The 24,064-nt window shown below is 38.6% G+C and overlaps 1 protein-coding gene across 1 annotated transcript in view; it reads right to left on the bottom strand.

Annotated features, from left to right (window-relative positions):
- Positions 1–24,064, bottom strand: part of TMEFF1 (transmembrane protein with EGF like and two follistatin like domains 1) — an 89,306-nt gene that overhangs the window by 42,616 nt on the left and 22,626 nt on the right. The window contains exons 2-3 of the mRNA XM_007424388.3: positions 4,930–5,039; positions 2,993–3,122 (exon numbers count right to left, since the gene is read on the bottom strand). Coding sequence (XP_007424450.1) covers positions 2,993–3,122; positions 4,930–5,039 — 240 coding nt within the window. The remainder of the gene's footprint in view (positions 1–2,992; positions 3,123–4,929; positions 5,040–24,064) is intronic.

Genomic DNA, 24,064 nt, shown 5'->3' with positions numbered 1-24,064 from the left:
TCTTATCCCATAACTTAAATTGTATTTGTTTAGCAATTTCTGCAATGTATCAAATGTTAAATAGCCATAATTTAATAACGGGAGCTTTGCCACTTTTCTTTTTATAGCAGTCAAATCCCTGCTGCTCTTTGAAACTCCAAAACATTTCAGAGCAAAAAGTTTTATCTGTTAAAGAGCACATATTTTGGATATCCAAATTGCAAAATCTTTAAGACTCTAAAATTTTAGCTGATGAGCCCTCAAAAACTAAGAAGAAAAACCCAGCACATATCTTCTTCCAAACTCATTTCAACCATGCTGAAGAAGGTTTCATTGCTTCAACCACTGGAATAGTATAGCCAAATCCAAAACTTTCAGGTACTGACATAGGCATCCAAAGGAGAGAGGCACAAGGCAGGCAGCTAATGAAATGTGCATTACAACATCATGACACAAACTCTGCTCCTTATATCCTTGCATGTGATGCTAGTACAAAAGGGCAGAACTGATCTTGTAATGTCACAATGTATGTTTTCTCACATTAGTGTTACTGGGATTAGGAATGATACCTATGGTTATTGACCCTAGCTTTAGATCCCATTGGTTGGATTTAATGCCTACATAAAATGATAAAGCCTATTGTAGTTAGAGAAATCAAGAATAAACCAAAATACCTGTACTAAGTCCAATTCTGTAATTCCCAAAGAAGTAGACTGGGTCCTCCAATCTGTCAGTTTGGCCAACTAGTTTATTAGATCCTGGCCCCTCCTGATTTATCAAGGTGGCCCAGGAGGTGATCAAGGGATGACTCCATGCAGTGGTGTCATCCTCTTTAAGGGAGGGGTGGTTCCTCTGGCCTTGAAGGAGGCAGTGGTATGACCCCTTCTCAAGAAGCTCTCATTGGACCCCTCCGTTCTGGACAACTGTTGTAATGGTATGTGGGAATGACCTTGGGAGACAGGGAGAAGAGCCACAGCCAAGGAAACAGTTGGACAAAAGACATATGAGCCCGCAAAAGGAATTTGGGCATGACAAACTTCTCAGAAGGGACCCTCCCTAGTTTCTTGGGCTATTAAGGCAAAGGGGGAGAAATGTACTTTCAGACTTGATATCAGCCTAGCAAGGTAGTCCAGACAGGAAGCATGATTGGATGGACTAATTCAACTTTATTTAAGGTTACATTAACAGAATCTTGGTGGGGAAAGTTGTGGAGGAAGTAGTTGGATGGTAGCTACAGAGTAACTTGGAGGAAATGTATTATTTGGACCTGTTTCAGTAGGGTTTCAGCCTGGGGCATAGTATGGAGACAGTGTTGGGCATGCTTGTTGATGACCTTTGACAGAGCCAGGATGATGGTGGTACACCATTGATCTCTCAGCGGCTTCAATACCATTGACCACAGTATCCTTCTGAACCGGCTGCAGGAGTTGGGAGTGGGAGGCACTGTGGTTCACCTCCTTCCTCAGTGGTTATTCCCAGTAAGTGTTGAGGGAGGGGAGAGATTGTGCCCATGGCTCCTCATTGTGGGGTGCCTCACAGTTCAACACTTTCCTTCCTCCTGTTTAACATCTACATGAAACCATTGGATGAGGTCATCTGTCGATTTGGGGTAATGATGACATGGATGATAGCTTTACATCTCTATTGCAGATATGCAGATAAAGCTGTCAATGTACCAACCCAGTGCCTGGAGGCTGCTTGGGGCTGGATGTGGAGGAATAGATTTTGGCTCAATCCTGACAAGACTGAATGGCTGTGGCTGTTATGGCCCCCCAGGTTGGGAACTGTTGATCTTGATGGGGTTGCATTTCCCCATTCCAGACTGTTGAGCAAGCTTGGGATCCTCATAGACTCATCACTACTGCTCAATGACCATGTGGCAGTTGTGGCCAAGATAGCCAGGAGGCCCTTCAGACGATCACTCATGCCCCATTCACCTCACAACTGGACTATTGCAAAATGCTGTACATGTGGCTTCCCTTGAACACCATCTGGGAGCTACAGCTGGTTCAGAACGCAGCTATCAGGCCTTCAAGGTAAATCAGACTAGGAAGCCAGAGTTATGAATACTAATACTACTTTTATTATAAGGTTATAGTAAGATAATATTGCAAGTCTGAATGTGCTTTCCCCCTTCCTCCCTTTATCCTCATGAGAACTAGGGAGGGTTATGTCTGAGACGTTTTCTCAAATTACATTTCTGCCCTGGACCCAGATTTTATTTAACTGACCATTGCCTTGGTTGTGGCTCTTCCTCCTGTTTCTCAAGGTTATTCCTACTGCCCAATACATTAGTAGAACAAGCAGTAATGGGCAGTTCTCATTATGCCCATGTGTCACTACTGCTTCATTAGCTACATTGGTTGCCAGTTGGCTTCCTTGTGCAATTCAAGGTGCTGGTTGTTACCTGTAAAGCCCTACATGGCATAGGGCCTGGCTATCTGAGGGACTGCCTACCTACAGTCTTTTCTGTCCACCTGGTACATTCAAGCAGAGTGAGTGTGTTCCAGGCCCCCTCAGTTAAATGTTGTCATCTTTTAGAACTAAGGAAGCATGCCTTCTCTGTCACTGCCTTTTGGAACAGCATCCCCTCAGAGATACATATGGCATCTATTCTCCTGAGGTTCTGGAAGGATTAATTATTTTTTTGGATATTCTTCTGAAGTGGGCGGCCATAATAAGTTCAATAAATCATCACCATCATCATCATCATCATCATCATCATCATCATCATCATCATCATCTAAATCTAAATCTAAATCTAAATCTAAATCTAAATCTAAATCTAAATCTAAATCTAAATCTATGAGTTTTCCAAGACATGTCCTAAAGCAGCTTTCTCAATCTGAATGTCTTCAGATATATACATTTCAACTCCTTGAATTCTCAGCAATAGCCATCTGGAGTTATTTAAGGTTGCAGAAGGCTGCCCTAAACAAATGGGCCCTGGAACCTTCACTGGAAAAATCAATCAAAGAAATTTTAAAAAATGGTTCTGCTAGCTGCCACTCACCTGAGTAACATGAACCTCTGGCAACCACTGTTATATCTTTTTGATGCTTGCAAGCAGCTCTTCTGAGAAAGCATTCATTTTGATAGGTGTCTCCATTTGAACCACAAACAGGAATATAATTCGTGTGACACTGGAGAGAGAGAGACATGGGGGAAGGAAGGAAGGAAGGAAGGAAGAGATTTATGCAAACCTCTGCATATATACAACCTACAGTAATTCTGCAACAGAAGTTCACAAGACTTATAATGTTTACCTGAAAAGACAACACTGAATTTAAGACACTCCAAAAAAAGAAGCAGGCCCAGGGGCAGGGAGGGGTGAAGGAGAGAGATAATTAGAATTAATTACTAATAAAGATTAATAGCCTGTAAAATAAGATACCACATTTACAAAATTAATTGATTGACATATACCAAGCATTCTTTCTCACTCACTCAAATCATTCCACACAAAGTTTACAAACACACTTTCATTCCCCTCCCTCCTTCCAGCAGAAACAGCAAAAATAATAAAATTGAATGAGTTCTTTTTAAAAAAGGGAGGGGTGCTTGCGCAGGGAAGGAATGTGTAGGGAAGAAAACTAAATTGGGGCCAAGGAAAGAGGTAACTTAACAACACAGAGCAAAAAAAACCTCTGCGTAAGCATTACAAAAGAGTTAAATTCACCAGGCAAGCAGCTTCTCTCAAGCAACAGCTAATTTTAAAAGACATCTCGCTTTTCAGCAGTAGGTCTTCAGCCTATTCCTTAGTTTTCAGCAGCTTCTGTTCTAATATGGGAATGTAAAAGGTTCCTCCCAATTCACAGAATTACTTGGGGAAAAAGTGGTATTCTTATCAAATACAGTATCTGGAAATTACACACAAGTTGCAGGGGTGGTCAGAAAGTACTGATTGGAATACAAACAATCCGTGGAATTTGTTAGAATACTTTAAAAAACTGTTTAAAATAAAACACAAACATATACTCACAGGCAGACACAGAAAGCATTCCTAAATAGTTTATTCATCAGACATTAAATTAGGTCAGAGGTGTTCCTCACCTGTGAGAAGAAAGTATGTATCTTCTCAAATACGCTACTATTATGAATTTGTGCTTTTTGCCTCTGTGATATAATTTCTGATAATATGATATAATACAGCATTTAAAGAGAACTTCAGTGAGGAAAAAAGGTTTCTGAAAATTACACTTCAGCAAATTTTCACTGAATTTTGAAAAAAAAAAGTAATTTTGCAAAGATACTATCATATGATTGTCTCTGATATCATTGTTAATACACCTTGTGTCCTTGGCATATTTGACACATTTAAAGAGTTAGGTTCTAGAGCAATCTGCAAGGTAAGGGATAGATATGTAAATCAATCAATGTATATGTACTAGTCTAAAGAAAAAGAAAAGGTAAAGAATCAATCCACAAATCAAAATGAAACACAATACTTAAAGCTGATCCGGGATTCGAATTACAAAGGCATGTATATCTATAAAATTGTGCAGCAATGTTCCCACAAGAGATAGCAATTACTATCATCACAGTAAGAAAGAATATTATGTCTTTCTTCACTTTATGTTTATATTGTTTCTAAAGAATATACTATTTTTAATGTTTATTGCACAGAATTAATCAATACAATAAAAGTATTTATACATTCCACATTAAAAGTAAGATAACTTCAAAGTTAATAATCATAATAATGAAGAAAAGGAAAAAAAAACTCTGGCAAATTCAGTTGCAAGCAAAACAACTCCAAAAACTTTGATCATGCTTGAAAGTCTCCTTCCTTGTCCCTTTGTCAAAAAAACATATGGACTGTAATTCAGTTCTAAAGAATATACTATACCAAATTATGTGTTTCCATGAATCAAATTCTCAGAGTGACATATTTATATATTATCTCAACAGTTCAGCTCATGTCCAATCATAAATATGAAAAATCCTTACCTGTAATTGGCATATACATTTCCAACTCTCTCCTTCTTCCTTGCAAACACCCCCATATTTACATGATGATTCATCACATACTTTCACATCCAGTTCCTTAACATTTAACTCTGAAAAAGGAAAGATTAAAAATATGATGTCTTGTGTGTTTTAAGAAATAAGAACTAATTTTGCTGTCCTGATTAAGGAGAAATCCACATAACAGAAATATGTATAATGAAGCCCTGAAAGGTTTTTTAAAAACATTAATAAAAAGCACCCAGGAAGTTGCAACTTTGATCAATGGAGCATATTGAGTAGTTGCGGTGCTAAACTATCTCCCTGCTTTCCATTTTCCTGTACATTATCAGTAGATCATAACTTGCTTTTTTTCAGGAATATCAAAGGTCTAGCTACCTTGTCAAACTGAATCTTGGGGAGGAATTGGCACTTTAGAGAGGATTTAATTCTGGGCAGGGGAAAAAAAAGAGAGAGAAGGTGCTAGGAAATATATTAACTATCTCTTCCCATTTTCTTGCTCAAAATCAAAGCTGCCTTGCTTGTGTTCCCTTTAGAAAATAATTTCTGGTAATGTGTACTTTGCCCTTTCCTATATTGCCATTTCTTAGGAAGATGTCTCAGTTGGTGCTGTTCATGGAACACCAGAGTGTGAAGTAACAAGATGAACTAGATGGCTGTTCAAATAACAGGGCTGCAGGAAGGCAAAATACTACCAATATTTGCTGCCATATATTTCCATGCCTCTACAAGCAAGATAATAGTCTTTCCATTTCAAGGAGGAGTTGGGAAGAAACACAGTGGAAGTCAACAAGCTGCTAAATACTGCAGTAAATGAGAACCAGAGATGTATCTTGCATCAACTTACATCAACTTGACATTGCCTGTTAAGATCTGTGATTTATGCACAACATATGTATAATAAAACATTTAAAGATGACTAATAGTTGCTAACATACAGTACTTCCCTTTCCTCGTTTAAACCATGAACCAGGAAACTCTGGGATTCTGCAAAGGAAGATCTGTACCGATGAATGAGCCTCATTGAAGCTACTTTGTTTATCACTGCCTAGCTTCCCCCACCCCAGTTCAACTGCAATAGAGTAAGACTGATAACGTACTTGGCTGATATCCTATGGGAACTCAAATGTATTTCACACTGAGCTGGAGGCACACATGGATGAATGCTCTTCCTTACAAGACAATGCCTTGTGCATGGAAAAACCCGACATTTGGAGAAATGTTAGTCAAGAACCAGTCTCACTGGCATCTATTTTTCTGTGGGACTTTTACAAATGTGGTATGAAGGAGCATTCTGTGATACAAACCCTCTCTCACATATCTGAATGGTAGTGTCCATACATGGGTTTACTACCTCAGCGATATCTAGACCACTGTGTGCATCTTAAAACATTCTGCAATGGATATTGAAAATGTGCCCTGAAAGTAGACAGTTCCAAACTGTGGTATTTAAAACTGCAAAGGCTTTTATTTGCAAATACTTGTAACATACATGCATTTATTTTGGTTCCCTTAAAGTTAGCAGTTCATAGGATTATATTTTAAGTCACTCAACTGTCAGGATAAATGTAACTGAAAATGTACAGTGGACTTATATGTGTATGTATTTTACACCATCTGTATGCCACCCTCTTCACCAGGCTGCTCAGAGCACTATTTTCCTTCCACTCATTCTTGAAGTATAATTGCAAGATTCTGATGGTGTTCCCTGGGTCCTCTGGGTCTTCCTAACTCTAAAGGGACCAAGTGGCAGCACTACAGATATCTCTGCTGGAGACATCCAGAATGGTTGTACTTCTAGTGAAGTGGCTGTGGAGCAGGCTTATTCTGAGTCTCCTAGGCTAGTTTGAAATAAGCTTCAATGCATCTAGAGATCATGGTCAGTGAGGTTTTGTGGCCAAGGTGGGATTACCAAAAAGCTACTAGGAGACTGTCAGAATTCCCAGGTAGATCACGATAGCCCTTCTAATGTCTAATTTATACCATTCCTCCTTTGGTTGGATTGAAGCTGGGGCAGAAGGAAGGGATGATCATATCCTGGCCCCAGTGGAAAACCAAATTGACCTTGTGAGTTGACTGGGTTTGGGAACAGTGTAATGGTATCCAGGTAGAGAATATTTTGATCTACACACATCCTGCCATTCTTGTAGATTTATACTTTCCCATTCACACTCATCAGCATCTCACAATCTCATCTTCTTTCTTTCTCATATACTCTTTTTTATCCAGTGGCTTAATGCCGCTGAAAGTTGCCGGCCAGAAATGGTCGACGCTTCAGCAGTTCGAGTCCAGCCTTTGCGTTAAACAGGGTGAGCTCCTGTTTCCTCCCCAGTTCCTGTCAACCCAACAGGTTGAAAACTCACGTGAGTAGATAAATGGGTACTCTCACTCCAGTGGGAGGAAAAATGCTGGTGGCGCCTTGCAAAAAGGAATTGGGAGCAGTTGCCGGTAAGCGCGAAAAACCGTGTGCGCCCAAAAAGGGCGCGAAGCAACAGAAACCCCGCCTCCTGCGCTCGCCAGCTGGGCTCTGCTCTAGGAAGGAGGCTCTGGCAAACCACTTCCAAAAAACAATTGCCTTGAAAACTGCAAGGACTCGTCCAAGCAGTCACTGCAGGGTCAGCAATGACTGAGCGCAGACAAAAAAAAAAAACACATCCTGATGTTCATCTCCTGCCTTTTCTATCTGAGCTTCTGATTTTTCCTTTCCTAGCTGTCCTCTGATTTTGCTCTCTAATGTGCTCTCTAGTTATACCAATTATCTATCACACTTCACTTTCCTTTCACCTCGTACTCTCATCTGTTCCAATCACCTGCTCCACTCAATCCTCCATTAATGTGTAGCTCACCTCAACCAACAAGGATAAGCCTGCATAGTTACTGCCTCACTTAAAGCCAAAACTGAATAACTGCTTGCTAATGGGAGTCTAAGCATCTGTAAGAATGCCCTTTTGCATATTCACAGAGACCACACTTGAAAATGTGGAAGGAGAAATGTGGTGAAATACTCACCCAATAAGAGCCAACAACTGGAAATAAACCCAAATGTTCATTTTTTAAAAGCTGCCAGGTTACAATGAGTCACTGGTCTCTTGCATCCAGACAAGCCAAGACCAAGCACCCCAGAGTTATACAGGTTGTAGATATGATGTTGATCAAAGACAATTTGAACATGAATAGACATTAATAGGAGACTCTGATAGAGAGAATTGCTTTACAACTGATAAGGAAACAAGAAAATTCAGGCATCCTTCATGGTTTATAAAATATTATAAACATAGTCTCTGAAATGCAAGGTAACAGCTTTGATATACTAGAAGTGTCAAGGCTTTAATTGTTATTCTGACAAGCTGACCCTGTACTTCACTGTGGAAGGATGGTGAAAGTTAAAGATGCAGCATTACACATCCTTAAATCTAAGGTTTCTACTTAGAGTAGAAATTCTATAGGTATTTATAGCAACAAACCTGCTTTGAGAAATCTGGATAATCATGTTTTTTCAAAGTTCATTTCCATAGATTACCATAAGGAAAATAACTGCCTGCATAGTCTGATCTTTGTAGGGGCACCTTTAGTATGGAATTCTTGTCACAATGCCAGTAGTTTTCCCTATGACACTGTATGGAAATGAAGTTTGGAATTTGAAAAAACAAAATAGAATGACTATTGACACTTTTGAAAGTTGGTGTTGGAGAAGACTTCTAAGAATACCATGAACATGCAGGAAAACAAATAGATCATAGAACAAATCAATCCAGATTTCTCACTAGAGGCACAAATTACCAGACTCAAATTACCGTATTCTGGACACATTATCTGAAGACACCACTCCCTTGAGAAGCACATAATGCTGGGAAAGGTGGAAGGAAAGAGAAGAAGATGACCAGCAGCAAGGTGGATGGACCTGGCTACAGTAACAATGGTTGCATCATTGCAAGACCTGAAGGGCTAGGTTGGGGACAGGGCATCTTGGAGAAGATCTATCTGGGTGGTCCCCTAAGAGTCAACAGTCACTTTATGGCAAATAATAATCATAATAACAACAACAACGAACATATATGCAATATTTTATTTGTATATAAATAAATGATTATAAGATATAATTAATTCAAGCTAAATTCCCCATTCTCCACAAGAAACAAGGCATTGCTTAAGCTGGATCAGACTAGGGTTGTGTGCCCAGGCTTAAGCAGATGAGTGGGACCTGGGAGAGGAGTCAATAGGTGTAGGGTTTAGATGGGCAAGGTGGGAGCCAGCAGTTCCCAGGGCAGAGACAGCCCTGATGTAAATATGTAACTGCTTAGCTTCAGGGCCACCAAATGAGGTGTGAAGTATCCATTAATTCAGAAGAGTAGGAGGAAGAAGCTTTAACTTTAAACCCTTCAGGGGGAAAACAGTATTTTATATCTTTGCATTAGCAGTATCTGAAATAAAGATTGCAACCTAGACAAGCTGTGTCTGAGAATTTTCATCAGTGGAACTGAGCTAAGCTGTTATCTGTCAGAATATCTATGATTTACTCCTGAGCCCTGACAGCAAACTGAGCTGAAATATTCTGCTGGCTGTATTTGACTCACAAGCTGCCTGCCCCCCACCTATGTCTTAGGACATATCGTCTCAACAGACACCAACTAATTCAGATTTTCCTCATTCCCTTCTAAAGTTGGAATGATCATTCTCTCAGATGAAAATGACACCTTACAAACTACAACCCCAGAATCCTTTGGATGAAGCCACAACAATGAAACTACTTAAGCTACTAATGAATGTAAAGTTTCCAGTTGCTTCTTCAGTTAGATTTAAGAATGTTCAGTATAATTCCCAAATGGTATCATTTCTGAGAGAAGGAATAAATGGGTATGCCAATACAGTACCCCATCAGTCCACCCCCTTATACATCATAATCTGCTTCTGCTACTGAAGCCACCCATTCTGATTTTTTGCTGCATAGCAACACAGACTTTCCATTACCTGAATTGCCTTGTCAAATCATCTAGTCTGGCTTCCTATATATCCAGCCTGTGTAACTAATTCTTGCTAAATGAGAACTAAAAAACAAATTGATAGAGAAAAGCCAAGGAGATAAAGAATTTCTCACTTCAGGCTTCTATTTCTCTTTTTATTATTGCATCCAATAATCAAATGTCATGTATGTGTGACTGCTAGTAATACAGGTAATGACTGTTAGTGGTAAGGCTTGTTTTTCAAAGAAAACTTCAAGGGGGAAAAAAGAAAAATTTCAGTGGAAATTTCATTTGATTTTTTAGGTGTTTTTCTTTTCAACCACTTCAAGTAATCCTGCAGGAAGACAAGTGGAAATATTCATTGTACTGAAAAACACAATTCTCTAATTCTGTGGATGGAGAGGGATATTTGCAGGAGAGAACCAGAAGGCAGAAGGAGGTATTTTATTTTCTTCCTTCTCTTCCATTATGATGATCACTTCTCTGTAAATCCAGGTAAGGAAAAATTGCCAGGAAGGAGTTTCAGAAAAAAGTGTTAGGTGAGGGAAGAATTATACATATGTGCCTCCACATAATGAGTAATACCAGCTCTGCATTTTTTTATTATTCAGTAACACATAATTAATGTTTAAGACCTGTAGAACTATCATCTGTAGAACAGCTTAGGGTCATGCAAGAGCCTTGAATTTTTAAATATTCCTTTGACCAACAGAAATCCCTCTCAGGTAACATCAACACCTGCTTCTGAAATCACATCAACTTCTAAGACAGTTTGCCATATACAGTATCATTGTGGAAACGGGGTTACAACTCAAGAGGAACATTTCAAGAGTCAGCATAGAGACAGAGATCCAGGCTACCAATCCCAGTCACTGAAAGCAGCGTTTCCCCAGAATTGTCCCTTCATGATAGGCAAGGAGAAGAACAGTTACTTATTTGGGAAGTGTTCCTTCAAAGCCCTGACAGCAGCTTGAATGGAACTTTTCCCCATGGGATTCTCTGACTCTTTCTATATGGAAAAAGTCTACATGGAAAAAGACGGCCCTGCTTTTCTTGCAGAGTGGGGCAGAGGGCCCAACCTATTCGGAGTATTCCCACAACCCTCTGTCACTAGATAAGCTAATGTGACTATTTTTTGTCCAGGTAAGTTGGTAGGTAGGTAGATATAAAATTATAATTATTATCTGCCTCAATCAATTAGCTATGGCATGGAGGCCTCCACTGAAGATTACAGACCATAATCTACAATGCTAGTCCACTGCAGGTTATCTATCTATCTCTTTATCCATCCATCCATCCATCCATCCATCCATCCATTCACTCCAGATCTCTCTCTCTCTCTCACACACACACACACACACACACTCACACATATACATACACATACAGATCTCTGGAAATGTGTGTGCATCTCTCAATCTCTCATACTGGATCAGGCTAGATTCCCATTATGATGCTTTAACAATAGGAACTTTTATCAGCAAGAGTTGCATAACTCATTGCTACATTTCATTGTGAATAGAGAAGGGGAGTGGGGTTGCTGCCACTGAAAGATGTCTTTGCATTGTTACCAATGAGTTCCAGTGAGAGAGGAGTTGTAGAAGGTGGCAGAAGAGGGAAAGGAATGAAGAAAGTTCTCTAACATAATGATGTGTCTGGTAGCTACAATACATGTAGAAAGTACATAGCTGTGATCTACCTTTCCCCAAAGAAAATCTCCTGATACAGGGAAAGGATGGGGAGGAAAAATTTAACCAACTAATCTTCAAAAGCAACTCCACAATCCCTCTGAAATTATATGAAGCAGGCTTGGCAAAATCTTCCTCTGAGATTCATAAAGTCCTGTGCCTCGGTGGTTTCATTTATGCAATGGTGCAGTAGTTTCATGGCTAAATTGCTCTCAGGCAGAAACGTACCCTAGGCTGCACCTAGTAGGGAAATGGCTATCTGACCCCTGTTTGAACACGTGGGAAAGAAAACTTGGATCTTCATCAAACTAGGTGAACCTTTACAGCAACTCTTCCAAGCTACTGGCTACTGCAGTTTGGTACAGTGCCAAAAAACATCTTTTCTTGAGAGCAGCTGAGGAGAGCAAAGCCAGCATGGCACATTCCATCCACCTGGCTGGGATTGTCTGCTCCCCTGTCAGTTCACTTAGCTGCAGCGGCAAAAAGTATGAAATAGCAATATCACATAATTGTCCATCTGGTATCAGCAAGAGAGAAAGAGGTGGGGCCTCTCCCACAAAACGCAAATCACTTTAGCTCAGCTAGGATTGATTGCCATCACCTTATCCCTTCTTAGAATTGTCACCTGAGTGGCCATTCTAACTGGTCACTGAATGTTCTGTTGGTTGTTAAAAATGGAATGCCTGGATTTTCTTATTGTCCTGGCTGTTTTCCTTTTTCCCTTTAGCAGCTGGGTTCAGGCAACACATCAGTGGCCTGTTAATAGGTGCATACATGCCTCCAACTTCCCTTGTTTCACTGAGAATTCTTTAACCAAAGTCTTAGACTTAACATGTGGCCGAGTCCGAAGCAGCTGACCTTTGGGGTTTAAGAAAAGTAGAATTTAAACATACCATGACCCTTGTTTGTTTTTTTAAAAAAACTTTATTTAACAGTGATACAGCATATACAGATATACAGATATAGAGATTTCCCTCTTTTAAGAAGTACATCAACAGTACACTGTGCTTATTTTATTATTATTAGTCTTGTTATAATCCTTTCATTTTATTTAAAACAAAGGTATATTTTCAAAAAAGATATTATCTATCAATAAACAGATAATTACTGAGGTTGTACAATTATTACTCAATGTGACATTGGTAAAAGTTCCAAGCAGAGTATATTAAGTTATTTTTATGATATCAAAAAGTATACACTTCTGAGTTTAATGCCAAAATCTCACTATATTACTGCTTGTAAATGTTTTTTAATTTTTTTTAAAAAACCTAAAATAACATAGGTGAATATTTAATTTCTGACTTCCTCCTTCCTTGTACTCCAACTGACTGGTAGTGCCTCTTGGTGTAAATATTTGTATTTACCTTGCTGCATAATATGTAATATATATGGAAGCCATTCTTGTTTAAATTTAGTTAAGCTTCTGTGTGTGTGTGTGTGTGTGTGTGTGTGTGTGAGAGAGAGAGAGAGAGAGAGAGAGAGAGAGAGAGATTGTCTCATCTTGTCAAATGTGGAAAGTAAAAGGGATATATATATATATATATATAAAATGTTAATTTCACCATTGCTGTGTGTTCTGCAAGCTTAAGTTCCCAGTCAGATATCACTGGTACTGTGTTTTTTTCCAGTATTGTGGAAAGTTTATCCTTGCAGCTATAAATACATATCTAAATAAATTATGGGGTTTTTATATGTTATGGAATTATATCTAATAAAAGTAATTGTAGTTTCATTTTGAAATTGATCCCCGAAATTCTCTGGATAGTGCTATGTATATCTTTGGGGGGGTTTTGTATGTCCACCACATATGGTAGAATGTTCCTTCTGTTTTGTGGTATTTCCAACATTTATTGCTGTATGATTTGTCTATTTTGGCAATTATTGATGAGGCTGTATACCACCTGTAAAACATTTTATACCAGTTCTGTCTCAAACCATAAGTTGAAGTGAATTTTATAGATTTGTTCCACAGTTCTTCCCATTGTGTTATTGAGATGGTTTCTTTGAAGTTATGCATCCAATTTATTATACATGCATTTGTTTGTTTTATCTCTGTGTCATATCTTGTTTGGAGGTTCTAGCAGGGAAGCACAGCTATCATATACCCTTGACTGAAGATCAGTACACTCATTCTATCTGGGATGATCGTCCTCTTCCACCAAGCGAGCAGCTTCAGGAGGGACGTGCATGGAGCAGTGAGGAAGGAAGGAGATACCTGTCTAGCCAGCCAGATCACCCGAATTAACCCTGATGATCATTGGGGTGACAGATGTCGCAGCCAGATCGCCCACAAATCTAAGTAGTCCTAATACGTGGTCTGCATTCTGTATAAGCATTTCAAATTCTGTCATTTTTCTTAATGTCCCTCCCTCATTTTTGAGGTCAGATTTCATTCTTCCAACAATTTGTAAATACATCAACCATGGTATATTCCAGCCTTCATTGAGTCATTCTTGCTATGACTTTAATCTATTCATGGGGTCTGGGTAGACCATGTTTGCATATGTAATTACACTTTTCTTACTGTAATTGTCTCAAGCATGGAAAGCATTTAAGGGAAAGACTAATGGGGAAATTGTTTGTCTTATTATTTTCCTCCTGGAGTTCCATGCTTTTATCAAATTTTGTCTTATAATCTGTCCTTTTAAGCTTGTATCCTCTTTTATGTCCCTGTACCATAAGTATCTGTGAAGCCCATTAGCTAGGCTGGCTCCTTCCAGTATTGACATTCTACTGCTCTGGAGATTTAATCCGCTCTGTTAGCCATGACACTCTGTAGTACAGCTCAACCCTTGGTTATAATTCCCAGTTTCTGCAAATCCAAAATGGAGGCAGCTCCAGGATCAGGCCTGAAAAGCCTAAACCTTTAGATAAAGATCAGCACACAGTGATGGGGCTAAAATTGCTTTCCATACAAAGTCATTAATCAAAGTTTTTATTTTAGCATGTCTTGCAAACATCACGTATACCTTGTCTATGAGAAGATATGCCTACAAGTAGAGCTAAGCATTGTACTGCTTTTTTCATACTTTAAAGTACATATACATATGTATGTCATGTCTTTCTGTCTTAATTATGTTTGTAGCTGAACACTTCATTGTTTTATTAATACAGCTATGGAAACAAAGGTGTGAAACATAGCAAGGCGTGATGGGGCATATAATGTGCAATAGATCTTGGCTCTTTCCAACCCTTGTCAGAAACTGACTGGAGTCATCTACATGTTATTCTTTTGGCCAGACTATGTAAATTAAGGAAAGAAAGCTAAGAAACATGTTAACATGATTGTGCTTTTTGTCACGTACAGGAAGGTCCAGTAGGTTATATTACTGTTCAGAGTAGAAATATATTAATAATCACATAACATTTCACTGCAGGCCACACTGCAGGTAGCAAAGTGCTAAACAGACCACTATCATTGTAAGCGGGATCTCCAGTTCCATCACATGAGCTGTCTATGGCCAAGTAGAGAAAGAATGTCTCTTTGTTCACTAGACTTTTTGGAAAGATGTCTGTTCAAGGATTATGATCTAAAGGAACAGGAGGCTGCCATCTTGCTGAAGCTAAGCTGGTTCAGATCTGCCTGGATGGGAAACTACCATACTACAGAACAATCTAAACAAACAAATAAATAAAATGTAGTTGGTAAAGTATTGTTGAATTTTAATTCCCCTGTAATGCAACTAAAGTGCTTTGTGGCAATCAGTGAAGGCAACAAAGAACAGAATAAGGTGGGTGGGGGCCATGCAATCAGCAAATTTCTTAAATGAAATACCACCACTGGATGAAATACAGTGAGAACTCTTAGTTTTAACCTAGGCCTGTACACTTGAATCAGTGGATTAATGAACTAAACCTTTAATTGATTAAGTGAAGACAAATTATAAACCAGCAGAGGCAAATCTAAATCAATGGGACCTGCTTCCTAGTTATTTTAGTTCAGCAGCGTATTTCCAGTAGGCCCATATTCATATAAACATACTTATTATTCTCAGAGCAGGATTGTTATGGACCTAGAATATAAATTATAATGTATATTGTATAAAGTAGACTTTGTGCCTTTATTTTCTGATTTTAACAATTCATATGAAATATATTTATGTATTACTTCATCTTGATTCTACCATTTCAATTGTTTTCTAATTATCTCTCTTTGGATTTTAAAACTGTTGCAAGCCAATATATCTCAGATTAGCTTGCCTTTTGTTGATTCCCTGTTTTCTCCCCCTATTATGGCTCACATTAATTTTCTTCAGTGCAATATCCAGAGAGAAAATATCTCAAGTTTGTATTCACAAACAGATGGTTTCTTTCCATTTTTAAACTAAAAACTGATAATCACAAAAAAGCTAGTTATTAACAAGATGTCAGAGGAATAATTCAGCATCTTATTCACACATGAAGCCAATTTCCACAGCAGAGGAGAAGCTTGATCACTACTGGCCTTATGGCCATAATAAAGGCATGAAAAGTTTGATCATTCTTTAGCAAAACTCTACAGGGTATGTTCTGAAAAATGGAAACGTAGATTTTCCATTTCACTGGAAAAGTAGGTCAACCACAGAAAAAGCATGTAGAGTATGAAGATCTATCTATCTATCTATCTATCTATCTATCTATCTATCTATCTACCTACCTACCTACCTATCATCTCTCCATCCATCCATCCATCCATCCATCCATCCATCCATCCATCCATCCATCCCATCTTTAGAAAATGATATTACATTAAAAATAATAATGCTAGTGTGTGGAAATCATGACTAAGTTTTACATCACAATAACAAAACAATACTCTTGCTTTCTGTAGTGAAAAAATATTGCATATAACATGCAAAACTGATAAGGTTGGCTCTCTAGTGCAAAGCTTTCAACAGTATTAAGCCCTCTAAATGTCTGATTCATATACTCTACATGAAAACAATCCTCTTTGTGTGCTTAAGGAAGTACAACTCACACTTGCTGGAATCATGTCACATATTAACTTACTTGCATTGGGAGGCAAGCCACACGAAGAGGACGTAGAAATGTTAGCATATATGCTAGCTAAAAACCTCATTCAGCTGCATAGTAGCTATTGAAAGCTGGATTAAATGCAGTGGCACACTACTTTAATTACTGTGGGATCTCATCTCTGCAGAACAAATTCTTCATGTCCTCTTTAACTACTGTATGACCAAAATTATCCAGGTTTCCACAGGTAGCATGGATTGTAAATCAGCCTCAAATTGCTGTTAGAAACAATGAGTAGATGACAACCCTACCCAGTTAACTTCAACTTACAATTACAATAAGAATGCCAATCTAGTTTTAAACATGGTTAAGGTAGAACAGCAGAGCAATAAGGACATTCTTTAAACCCAATGTTAAGAGTGCACTGACCCCTAGAGCATAGGGAGACATGCATCATTATTCAATTAGTGATTGGATAAAGGGGTAAAGTTGAGCTCAGTTCCTGCTGATTGCATTCATACAGCTTTCTTGGCATGTTACAGAGTGGTTAGCATCGTCTTCTCCCAAGATGCTTTCTTTTTAGCTTCCCACTGTAAAGTTTAAACTGGAGCTGGAGACAATTAACGTTAGTATCACACACATTCAGCTTTACAACTCCTTGTGCCCAACCCATTGTCCATTTTATTAGCTCTTACCCATTCAGCATTTCCTGATAGTAAGTTGTTATGGCATTCTTTTGGGGTGGGAAGTGCCCTTTATGGGGAGGTTTTCTAACAGATTTTTAGAGTTTGCAAATCATGGAATTGTCCAAGTCAAATTATCTAATCATGATGCAGAAAGACTGAAATCAGCATTGTATATATATGATGACAACAACCCTTGAAAGGACTGTTGGGTTATGTGTAGACTACTTAAATGAAGGAAACTTCCAATTCACAAAAGACTTTTGTAGAAAAGAAAATTGTCATTTACGTAATATTTTGCAAAACAGTTTTAAAAATCTTAAATTATAACTCCATATTCTTCAGTGAACCACAAAAGAGGCTTGTGCTTCTTAGGATTGATGCCTGCTTCAGCTGAGTACATTTGTAAACCGAGTGTGTTTTTGGTTTATACGGTACATCTGTGTGGAACTTAGGCCTAATGTGCACACATCTGTTTGCCACTAAACAATTCAGTCCTGATAATAGGTATACTATTCCATCTGCAGTGAGGCCAGAGACTCAATTTTGCACACGCAGAGCTTTCTCATCAGATTAAAATATACGCTGCCTCTCAGAAAAAGGTACCAGAGTACTAGAAGCACTGAGAAAATGTTGAGCTCTTGTATTATCAAGCTACAAAGATAGTCACAATTCCATTGTTAATTTGAACAGTTGTTTTATGGAGATGATAATTATGATAATACATTCTTTTGACCAGTAGAAATAAGCCACAAGAAAAAAGATTGTTTTAGAGAGACGCTCAAGAGCTACACATTCATAATTGTCCATTATAATCCTTTTAAAGCCACCTAAGTTGGAGATCATCAATTCTTCTCATGGAATTTGCTGCCAGAAAAAATCCCATGTAAAAGAAGTACTTCTTTTGACTGGTGCAAAACGCAGGACAATCAACTTCCCAGGATTTATCATTATAAAGAAAGAAGAAAAATGTTTACCCACCATGCATAGGTTTATTCATGCTGATCATACCCTCACACTGTTAACTTTTATCCAAATTAAAAAAAGGTTTTCTGAGGAAAAATACACTCATTTTGGTTGCTCCATTATACTTCTACAATGTAATTTTTGAGATGCACCAAACAGTACTATACACAGCATTCTAAGTATAATAACAGCAATATTATGTTTTTTATCCTTTTCCTAAGGTACCTGACCTGAAATTTTTTTTCACAGTACTCATAAACTGACATTTTCCATCAGTCACAGTTCCATTTCTATGCTATTTAGTATCAACACCAAGGATTATATGAAAGTGGGGGGAGAGTTCCTATGATGTGCATTGCAACACACTTCTGTACCGTACTTATGAGTAAAGTACATGAAGACAGATGTGCAAAGTTCATGAAAACAGTACCAATTACCTTTTCATTACTTCTGACAGACAATAGTTTGCATGGAAATCCCAGTTGTGATCATCTATTCTTATGCAACAAAAGTCTTGTTTCTCCTGGCAGGTTCATAAAAATAGTGCCTTTTTGAGTTTTGCTTCATTTGCCAATTTAGACTGAGAAGGCAATTTGATTACCATCACTCTTGAAAAGAGGAAATAATTTGGCTTGATTTGGTCTGATGTTTCCCTGAAAATAGAAGGCATAAATGTCAGACTTTACAGTCTCAATTTGTATTCTTAAATACATGTTCACAATTCCCTCTGAAGTCAAGAAGACTTTTATCCTAGGAAAGCATTTTGGCTAAGAGCCAGTAATATCCTCCTTGTTAAAGCAAACCTTGGAACATGATGTTATATCACTTTTGTCCCCTTTATCAGACGAAATGGCATTCATATGCTCTTATTAATCCTAATCTTCTTTATAAAAATGAATTAGCCACCAAAGCAGTAGGATAGTAGGATAAAAATTGCAGATACAATCTAAAGAAAGTTGAGCATTCTTAAGTCTCATTTAAATTAGCTGTACCAAAGTACTTCCTTTGATCCTCATAGAACTGAAGAATGCCCTGCCCTGCATCAGAGAAACACAGTGTCCAATCCCTTTACTTGACCATTTGGTGCATTCACCATGAGTTGGGGGGGCAGGCAGCTAACTATTTGGCCACTAATCAGTACCCTGGCCATATGGCAGAATGAGAAACTATTGCGGGGGGGGGGGCAGTAACCTTTTCTTATCTCTGCATTAGAATACTGTACAACTATGGCACTGGATACGTGGAGCAAGTATGAAGCATATCTCTAGCTAAATCTACAGCAGGTGGTAAGTTCACTGCTTAATGCTCCCCAGTTTTAATAACTATCACTATCAAGTGTCCTGGGAATGTGCCCAATAAACTGGATAAAGTCAGTATATGGAAAGGCAGCAGAACTATGCCTGATCCAACCTGGTTTTTACCAAATATTTATCCTAATACCAATAAGAAACCTGGGAACATTTGACAACATGAGTTCTCTTCTATGCCTAGTGTTCAGTTGCACTGAACTCTAACATGACATGCACCTTCCCAATATCATGATGAATGTGTGGAGGTACCTGGACAGATTCCACACAATTTTAGTTCTCACTCAGGAAGGATTTGGCCAGGACAATCACGAAGCACAATCAGTTGCTCTATTTTAAAAGGAGATTTGGGGGTTATAAGAAGGCAGGAAATTATAATGAATTCCTATCAGATTGGACAGACAGACTATCAATTTCTAATCTTTCCTCCACTCATCACCACCTCACACACCCATTTTCAAAGTGGGTAAGTCCTTGCCACAATAATGTTCTGAAAGCCTGTAAGAAAAGAGGTTGCACACATCCATCTTTATATAATGAGAAAAATTCCAGATAGAAACCTGAAGTTAGTAATTCTCAACGAGATGAATTTCTCTACCCCCTTCTTATTCCTTCACTACAGGATGAAATAATCATTTAGCACTGCTGCTATTATCACCAAAGGAAGAATGGAGATCTTTTGGATAAACATCTCTAGTCATTGGACTTTCTCCTTATTTAAAAAAAATATAGTTTTCTTCATTACCCCAAGATTACTCTTGGGGCATATCTTTCCCAGTTTTAAGCAGCTCCCGGTAACCCTTCATGACTGCCATTAAAAACCAAAACAAAAAATATTTTTTCGCCTTTCCTACATCATAGAATAGCATAGAAGCTACACCGCATACTTTAGAAAGAGTAAGAAAGCTCCCCCCCAAAGATAACCAACAAAAAATATTACTACTTTATACACAATAAATAAAGGCTCAAATTAAATTGGTTCGCAGAATACAACTTTTGCTGTATCTGAAAGCTTATTTTTTGTTACCTAAGCAGGTAACTTTATCTTAAGTTACAAAGATTCTGTAAGCCCGGCCATGGATGGGCCAACACCCTAGCTTGCTAGCAGAATCCATTCTACCCTAAATACCCTATCTGGGATATTTAGAAACACGCTTCCCTGTGTTCCCTAACAGCAGCAACAACAAAATCCCATGTAACACTTGTCTTTTGTTTCCAAAAAGCTAGTAACTTCTCAAGCTTCTAGTAATTTTTTCCTGTCAGCTTCCAGTTAGCTCCTCTACTGTTTGCATGATTTCTTACCAGAAGGCCCAGTGGAATTAAAAAAGCGAAGACATTTATATTTGAAGAGATTTCCTTTCTGCTCCTGCCTGAAATTATGTCACTTAAATCCAGCCTAAGAGGCTAATGTATATACCAGCTCTGAAGCACAGACAAGAGTAAATCAGAAATTAACCAACAAAAATAAGACTGCCTCACCAGTTATTAATAAATGCTAATTGGATGCTGGCCAAATTATCTGTGCAGGGAAAATCTTGAGACCAAACTCTGAGGTAGGATTATCTGGATGACAACCCAGCTATCCACTGTCAAGACTGGTGGGAAGATGCTGCATCGACCTCTTTGGCAGCAATTTAAAATAGGGGAAATTGTGTACACATGTTCAGGTCTTCTTTTTTATCTTCGACTGTAACTCAAATAAACAAGAAACAATAATAATAATAGTAATAGTAATAATAATAATAATAATAATAATAATAATACCTGCCACATAACACCCCAGGCTTAACAATTGTTGATAAGAAAGACAAAAAAGTCTGGATAGCAGACACTGCAATACCTGGAGACATGGAAGAGAAAGAACTGGAGAAAATCACAAAATACAAAGATCTGCAAATAGAAGTAGAATGACTGTGGCAAAAGAAAACAAAGATAGTACCAATAGTAATATGTGCCTCGGGTGCAATTCCAAAACATCTGGAGCACCATTTGAACACCATCGGCATTGACAAAATCACCATCAGTCAGTTGCTGAAGGCAGCTTTACTTGGAACAGCTTACGTCCTGCGACGATACCTTCAACACTATCAAACTACAACATCTGCCTATCCCAGGTCCTTGGGAAGGAGTCAATAGGTGGATAACAATGCCAAATCCAGTCAAAACACATGGCTGACTGTGTGACTAACAATAATAATAATTTAGTAAACTTGCATGCCACCCAACTCTCAATTACTCTGGGGAGCTCACAACAATCACACAAAGAAATTACAATAAAATCAATAAAAAATAAAGATAAAAGATGGCAAGCGTGATGGAGGGTCTCACTCTCCCTTGCCAAAGGCCTGGGTGAAGAGCCAGGTCTTCACAGCTCTTCTAAACAACAGCAGAGTGGGGGCCATCCAGATCTCGGGGGGGAACCTCATTCCAGAGGGCATACGCTGCTACGGAGAGGGTGCACTTCTGCGGTCCTGAGAGATTACATTCTTCAGTCAAAGGAACCCAGAGCACACCAACCCTGAAGGATCAAATTGTCCTGACAGATGTTATGGGAGACAGTTGGTCTCTCAAGTAACCAGGCCCTATGCCATGCAAAAGGTCCATTCCAAGACCCTCTTAGGTCAAGGACTGTATATGTTCTTCAGCCCTATCTTGAGTTCTTCTTTTTAGTTGCATGAACCAAATATATCAGAATACTGGAACCAGACTCTCACATATGTGTGCATATAATATATGTCAGATGTACAGGTAATCCTCGCTTAATGTCCATTCATTCAGTGACTGTTTGAAGTTAGGATAGTGCTAAACGAGGGGTACTCATGACAGGCCCTCATAATTGCAGCCTTTGCAGCGTCCCCATGGTCACATGATCACAACTCGGGCACTCAGCAACTGGCTCACAATTATGACATCACAGCATCTCAGAGTTACGTGATCACCATCTGTGATCTTCACTGATGGCTTTCCACAAGCAAAGTCAATGGGGAAGCTGGCAGGACATCACAAATGGTGATCATGTGACTGTGGGATGCTGTGACCAGGCAGAATTCACCTAACAACAGCAACTGGGACTGCTGGAACTGTGGTTGTAAGTCAGCACAGTCACATGACTTGCCTTACAACCATGTTGCTTAGTGACAGAGTTCCCGGTACAATTACCGTCGGTAAGCGAGTACTACCTGTATGCACGTTACAACCTTAAACTAGGATTTCATTTTCTGTTATAGGAATCAAAATGTCTCTTAGAAAGTATCCAGTAGTGCACATAAAACCTCCTCAAGCTTTCAGTGAACTCAGCATCCTAACATCACATTACTGCAGGGATGTAAAGAAAGGTGTATTATCTTTAATATCTAGCTTTCCTTAGGCTAAAATCCAATTGCCAGTTTCAGGTTTCATTCACAGAATTCAATTTTCTTGTAAAAAGCAATTTTGGTACTAATATATGGAACATCTCAGTTTTAAAGGAAATAGCGAAATACATTTAAAATACCAACAGTAATAATTCCTCTGAGCTCCTATTATGTCAATTCTGTTTATACAAGCAAATACATCCAATATCTTAATTCAGTTCCCAGTTTTATTGTTCAGAGTTATATATTTTCATAGAAATATTACAAAATCCATGTACTGAAGTGCTTCTTTGGTGCTGCTATTTCCTTCTTTTCTAATACACAAAGGCAAATAATCATGTTCAATCATATTTTATAGGAAAATTCTTAGGATTTTTTGAAGCTTATTTCTTGAAGCATGTTTAAGAGGAAAAATTCAAACTACTAACCAAAGAATTCAAAAACTACCCTGACTTCTATTGCAGTTTCCAAACCAGTCCGCAGAACTCCATCTTAATGGAACAATGGGATTTATTATCATAATATGTTTTAAAATAAATAAATAAATTTAATTTAAGCATTTATGTGGCTGCCCAACTCAGACGTGACTCTGGGCAGATTACAAAAGGTAAAAAGAAAGAAACACTATAAACAAGCAGTACGAAACAACATATCTCCTACAGACTAACTTAAACAATAAAAGAATAAAATGGCAATTGGAACTGAAATCTCCAATAACTCATCAAGTTGGGAACTCTGCTTATCTGACCTCAAAGCCTGGGGAAATTGTGATGAACTGCTGTCCTCCAGCAAGTGATGGGAGGTTTGAGTGTGTCATCCATCTGCACTGCCATAGCCACTAATTTCTACAGCCAAGGGAGGCTCTGAAGAAAACACACATATAACCTGCACCTGTTACGTTGGCAAGGAAAGCACAGATACTATATTACAAGATGTCTTTTCCAGTTAGTGCCTGGGGCAGATGGCAACTATTGCAGGAGTATTTAAACACAATAGGCTTCTCTTGTACAGTTTCCAACAAAGCACCACTAGGGATGGTCCATGGTCAAGGTGGGTAGCTAACAACTCCCAGAAATGGTGGGCTATATATTCAGCAGCATCTGTACAGTGTGCTGCAACTTCCAGTTCCACTTTCAGAAAATGCTGCACCTGCCATTCCACTATGCACCAGCCTAAAAAGCAAGCTAACCCATTCAGATGCTACCT

Source organism: Python bivittatus, unplaced genomic scaffold (assembly GCF_059951505.1).
Source record: "Python bivittatus isolate LINGU-HERP-01145 unplaced genomic scaffold, Pbiv_v1 ctg000960_np1212, whole genome shotgun sequence".
In the NCBI taxonomy this organism is placed as follows: Eukaryota; Metazoa; Chordata; class Lepidosauria; order Squamata; family Pythonidae; genus Python; species Python bivittatus.
The sequence above is the reverse complement of the archived record's forward strand: the minus strand, read 5'-3'. Positions and strand labels throughout refer to the sequence as shown.